At 46.6% G+C, this 5,952-nt stretch overlaps 1 protein-coding gene across 1 annotated transcript in view; it reads right to left on the bottom strand.

The window, feature by feature from the left end:
- Nucleotides 1-5,952, bottom strand: part of chpt1 (choline phosphotransferase 1) — a 15,150-nt gene that overhangs the window by 7,782 nt on the left and 1,416 nt on the right. Inside the window, exons 2-7 of the mRNA XM_010776550.1 lie at nucleotides 4,778-4,925; nucleotides 4,528-4,669; nucleotides 4,340-4,424; nucleotides 3,807-3,938; nucleotides 3,568-3,726; nucleotides 3,173-3,298 (exon numbers count right to left, since the gene is read on the bottom strand). Coding sequence (XP_010774852.1) covers nucleotides 3,173-3,298; nucleotides 3,568-3,726; nucleotides 3,807-3,938; nucleotides 4,340-4,424; nucleotides 4,528-4,669; nucleotides 4,778-4,925 — 792 coding nt within the window. The remainder of the gene's footprint in view (nucleotides 1-3,172; nucleotides 3,299-3,567; nucleotides 3,727-3,806; nucleotides 3,939-4,339; nucleotides 4,425-4,527; nucleotides 4,670-4,777; nucleotides 4,926-5,952) is intronic.

The raw sequence follows: 5,952 nt of genomic DNA, 5'->3' as shown, positions 1-5,952 counted from the left end.
CATGTCTCGGGGGAGCGAGGGTTGTGTGTGCTTGCGCCGCGTGTACTGGTTTACTCCCGTGCTCTATTTCAAACACGTGTCTGACCTCCTACTGTCCGTCCCATCCCGGTGGGTCAATAAAAATCGGCCCGGCCGGATTTTACTAACCAACAAAAATGCTATGCTCGGCGCGACCAGGTGTCTCACTGCCACAACCGAATACGCCTCCCTCACGTTTCGGTGCAATTCTCGTCCCGCTCCGCCTACCCTTTCTCGCTCGCGTCACCTTATATTACTTTTTCACCATGCCCAGCTCCGGCCAACAAACGCTCCGCACGGACTGGATGTGAGTGGCCACGAAAACACATCAAACACAACTTACGATTTATCGAAACAAAGAATTTTTCATGAACTACAAATCATGACAAAAATTGTGGCCTGACTAACGTTGCGCACCGAATGCTACCCACATCCAAGCGTGGTCGTCTGTCGGTTTCGTGTTAAGCCAACATACCATTCGCCATGGACCGATAATTTCGAACTAAGACCTAACGAGTATCATTCATCCATATGCATATCCATATCTCCTCATGATATACATGATGATTGCATATCATCCATATATATATTGCTATATCATCATATTATTGTTCGCTATCATATATTCATCTTCATTCTCCTCATGATCTACTCATCATCGGTCCCCATATTATATCTTTCGTATACTCTCTACGTCTACGACCTCAGGGGCCCTAAGGGGTCGAGGGGGTCCGGGCCACTTCAATATCTCATAACATCGGTTCGGCCCTACAGACTCGCGGGCCGGTAGCAGGCGGTCCTGGAAGCCGAGCATCAACTAGAGCGTGCGCCTGCACTCGCCGGGAGGTCTAGCCGGCCACGGCTAGCCGCGTCGGCTCCAAGCTCGTCCGTGCCGCGTCTCGGTGCCCCGTTCGTGCTCTGCGCCAACCGGGCGCGCGCTCTCCGCTGCGTCTGGAGCGGCGGCGAGGCTTTCGTCCGCCTTGCTCTTTGGCGGCGCGCCGCTCGGTGCCGTCGGTGTTTGGTGTCCGCTCCCTTTCCGGCGCGTGTTTTTTCTTTGTTCTTGGCCTCTCGCTCCCGTGGATGTTTGGTTTTTTTTCCTTTTTCTCTTCGTACCTAGTTCTATACCTTGCTTTTCTTCTTGTGCCTTGGTCTCGAAGGGCCCGTTAAAGCGCGTCCCCGACAACATCGGTTTGTATCAAATTCAACTGTCTTAACGTCCCGTCTTCTTTACTTTCCAAAATTCTCACCCCTGTCAGATGGCGGGACGAATGGCCGCATTCGTTTCTGGTTTTCCGACATTGTCCCTGAATATCCACCCGCGGTCTTATCGTTCCGTACATCAGACGCCACTTACACAACCCCTTTTCGACCATCAGTACCATGCTTATCGTATTTATCTATCTTGACGTTTCCTCCCCTCTTCGGCAACCTATATACGGGTATCCGTCTTCCCGCCCTCAATGCGACCTTCTCACACGACTTAAATCCCCCCTCACTATCTTTATACTACCCTCACTGAGCTTCGCACGTACTTCCAGTCCGCATCTTCTCGTGTCCTACCTTTCTTCCTTTTTGGGCTTCCTATCCATAGGGTCTCTCCAAACGCTTCCACCCTGCCCCGTGTGGCCCCCCGTTGCGCGAATCACACTGCCCCGATGGGGCGCCCATCCAGAGGCCCCTCCTGTCACCTGCCTCGCCGAACAGATAGTCCGGAGCCGTATGTTTGCAAAACTTAAAGTCACAAAAACGCGCTCAATGCGCCGCGTATAACGCTTCGCGCTTTTTCTTGAGCTTTGTGTCCGCTGCGCAGTCGGCGACCCTCTCGCCGCCCCGCGGACTCCTCGCTCATTGTGAGCTGATGCCTGCCGCACGCCGCCGACGAGGGCCTTCCCGACTTCATCACTTCCATCCCCCTCCATGTCTAAGTTGACTTTTGCGGAATTTTCCTCAACACCCCCATTCCTGACACCCTGACCCCTTCATAAATTTTTTGTCGACCTCCACCCAAACACCGGTGACTCTCCGCTCGTCCTCGCCTCTTCCTAGCCCTCTGTCGGCTCTCCTCCCTCTCGGTCCGCCTGCGCTGCTTTGCCCCTGCTCCCCCTTCCTCCCCGTCCTCCCCTCGCTTCTCCCCCGCTTCTCCCAGATTTCTTCCGGTTGTGTATTTTCAAATTCTAGCGCACTTGAGCTGGTTTCTCCAAAATTACATACCCCACCTTTAATATACCTGATTAAACCTTGGTCAACTACTAACACCTTTATCATTCCTTTTGCTTTTTCTTAGTAGGAAAATCACAGGTGTAACTGATAACATTAACAATGTCCCCTAATCCTTGTTAGTATCCCAGTGAGCCAGCATACACAGTACTGGGTGCAATTAATGTTACTGGACACACCTGTGCCGATTTGAGGTCTAATCATCCAGAAGAACCCGTCACACCTGTGTGGGTGCGTCTTTAAGTGATGCAACCAAACCGCTTTAAAAAGAAAACTGCCAGCATGTCTTGGCTAACCTAACTTTTTGATAAAATGTACAGGCAGTAACACGTTGGTCCAAAATACAATTGTTAAAGTTTTACCTCTTCACTCTTCTTTCCATGCACTTTGGAACCTCAAGTAGTGAAGATTTGCCAACTGTTATGCTTATCTTAGTACTACTTTACCACATTCACCCTGCAAATCACAGTATTATGAACGGTGCATTTAACCTGTTTTTGACCTTATCCTTTCATGTCAAAGCTTACAGTATTAAACCGAAGCCAGATGAATTAACAAGCATCATGGAAGAAGGTTTACGTCAAGTCATCTCATCGGCCTTAAAGGAACTTTGAACTTAATCCATTATGGCTCTCTGATTAGATCGCTAGAGGTGAAAGTCACACAGTGCTGACTGTGCTCAAACATAACCTGCAAGCTGTAGTGAACATTGCTAGGACCCTACTTGTTATTTAGCGATTCACATTCTGCATTTTACACAGCCCTATGGAATAAAAAAACAAGTCCTTTTCCACATTTCAGGAATCAAATCTGGCCTTTTTCTACATCATTTTTAGTCTAAACTGAATAGGACAAACTCAAATTAACTGTAGCTAGAGTTGGTCCCTTTCAAAAAGAATGAGGCGTTAATACTACAATACAAGTGTCAAACACTGACCATGGCGATCCAGAGGACTATGTGCTCATCGATGAAGCTGTTGAAGTACTGGTTGAGGAAGAGGAGCCCGGGGCCGATGAAGGCCGTGTCCGGGAGGCACAGCTCACTCTTGGTCATGTGTGCGACCTACAGAGATACACGAGGGATATAAAACACTGGTTAAATAAATCCTGTATTAAAGTCCCTCAGTAAAGACAACAGATGAAACATGAAAAAATACAAGACAAAAAAATTGGTTTATCGAGCTCTTTGTTACCAATACCAGAACTAGGTATTTAAGTCAGTGTAGGTCCAATATTCCTAGCCTTTGATTGGACCATGGTAACCACGGGTGCTGCCATAACACCGATGACCGAAATCATTATTATTAGAACTTAAAGACAAGATGAACGTACCACCAGCTTGTTGGAGATCTTTGAGATGACCATGCCAAAGGCGAGCAGGTACAGACAGGGGTGGTGCTCGAACAGCTCGCTGGACGACTTCTTGAAAATGATGAAGGCCAGCGCGAGGATGAGGCCGATGTGCAAACTGGGACTCAGCACACTGGTGTCCTGAACAGAAGGAAATTATGTTGAGCATGCATCGCAATATCACATCTGCTATAAAAGCGTGAATACGTGTGTTGACTTACAGCCACAGTGGAGCCGTTTTTGCCAATACCTCCGTTCAAAATCACATGGAAGTAGTTGTAGCAGGAGTAGAAGGCCCCGCCGCAGATGCCAATGACGGGGAAGACGTACATCTTCACTCCGATGAGGGGCAACTACGGAAACACATCAAATTAGTGAAGAGACACAAACTCTCCAAGTAGAAATGTGCTCCTATGAAAGCCGCAAGCATGCCGAGCGTGATGGGAGGGCAAAGCAACAAAAAATAAATGCTGATGACATCATCAGCTTTTTAAGCCAGACCATGTCTAATAGATGACCTGTTGCCATGGCGTTAGCTACCGATATTTACCTTCTCTCAAGTGACGTTAAGTCAAGCCTCCAGAGGCAGCACAGAGTAAAGGTAAAACACAAATTCTATTTAAGAGCTAGAATGACGACTAAAAACTAGGAAGTGATTAGATAGTTGTTGGGTGTGAAAACTAAGGGAGAAGAAAAAGGTTTGCTAAATTAAGTGAAATGAAAGAGTTTCTGTTGGTGTTGGGTCCTCCGTTACCGTGCATTGCCAAAGGCTCACGCCCCCGAAAGCAGACATCAAATACATGGCCATGATGGCGATCTGCACCTCTGTGACGTCGATCCTGTGGGGGAAGTGACAGAGAAGAGTGAGGGTATAGCTTTTAATAACAATGTAATGGTTTCATAGCATTTGTATTGCTGGATTCTCCGGAACGTGGGACTTACAGGCCGAAGCGGAGGGTCCCGGACACGTAGGTCTGCCAGTGTGCGCAGAAGAACATGAACATCCCGATAAAACCACAGAAGAAGATCCAGTCTGGGTATTGTCCTATTCCACATGAAATGCATGATCCCACAGCAACAAAGACTGAAGACAAAAGACAGAAAAGACAAATAATGAATATACCTCCCTGCAGCTGGTTCTAAATAGTCTTAATAAGACACAAGCAATAATAGTTTGGGTTGAGTAGAGCACCTGTGGAGACGGCATCGCAGCCGTGATCGAAGAGCTCGCCCAGAGCCGAGCTGCTGTTGGTCCTCCTTGCCTGCTTCCCATCAATGGCGTCCAGAGACTGGTAGATGAAGAGGCCCAGAGCACTCATGATGAAGGCCCATGCTGGGGCCTGAGGGGAAGAGACCTTTGTTAAATAGCTGCTCACAAGAAGGACCTCAGCCTTGTTTTTGTGGGAGCAACACACACTTAAAGATGTTATCAAATCAAAAAATCCTCAATAATAGTTTCTCAATAGAGAGTATTTTCACCTTTTTTAATATCGTTGTAAAGGGAGTATTTGTTCTGACTGTTGGTTGGACAAAACATTTGAGGGCATTACCCTGTACACTGAAAAACTCGGGTTTCACTATTTTCTGACATTTTATAGGGCAATTATAAATTAAGAAATTTCCTGAATATGTATTTAAAGAGAAAAAAAAGAGGCTTATTTCACTCATGTGGATACACATTTTAGAAATAAAATGTTAAACTTCTATGGAAAAGAGCAGATATTTTTATTTTCCCTTTAGTTTGTTTGTATAAAACAAAACAAAAAACTATATGGTTGATCAGTATTTTACCACTTTGTATTTGTGTTATGAGTTTTGAGGGGGGTTATGAGTTTTTGAGAGTTACAAATGTTTTGTATATCTGTCATAAACTCAAGCTGAGGTTTTGAAACCGGGCTAGAGTGTGTGCAGCATAAGGGGAATGAGGGATTCCAGCTGACTGGCCAGAGTTCCTCTAACTGGGGTGAAGGTGAAAGACCATCTGGACGCTCGAGCCGGCCAACACAGTGTGTTTCCCACAACATTGTGTGTGTGAGCATTTGTGTATGTTTGAGAGTGTGTGTGAGAGGGAGACAAAGGTCATCTGTGTTTCCAGACAGAGAAAGAATCTCATGCTTTCCTAAATATTCAGAGATCCTGCTGTCTTCTCCAAAGTCCATGTCCTGAATGACTCATGGCCTGATGGGGACAGAGCCCGCTTGTTTAGGGTTAGCACACAGGTCACACCTCAGGGCGGATCTTAACTTTGTCCAGTGGTTTATGTGAAGTCCTACAATATATGTTTGTTTGTAAAGTCATACCTTCACAAGGTTATTAAGAAGAGTGGCCAGGTTTTTCTTATGTAATGCTAAAACATGAAAAGGGGGG

Source organism: Notothenia coriiceps, unplaced genomic scaffold, assembly GCF_000735185.1.
Source record: "Notothenia coriiceps isolate Sejong01 unplaced genomic scaffold, NC01 NC01_scaffold00017074, whole genome shotgun sequence".
Taxonomy (NCBI): domain Eukaryota; kingdom Metazoa; phylum Chordata; class Actinopteri; order Perciformes; family Nototheniidae; genus Notothenia; species Notothenia coriiceps.
Note: the sequence above shows the minus strand (reverse complement) of the source record. Positions and strands in the feature narration are given on the sequence as shown.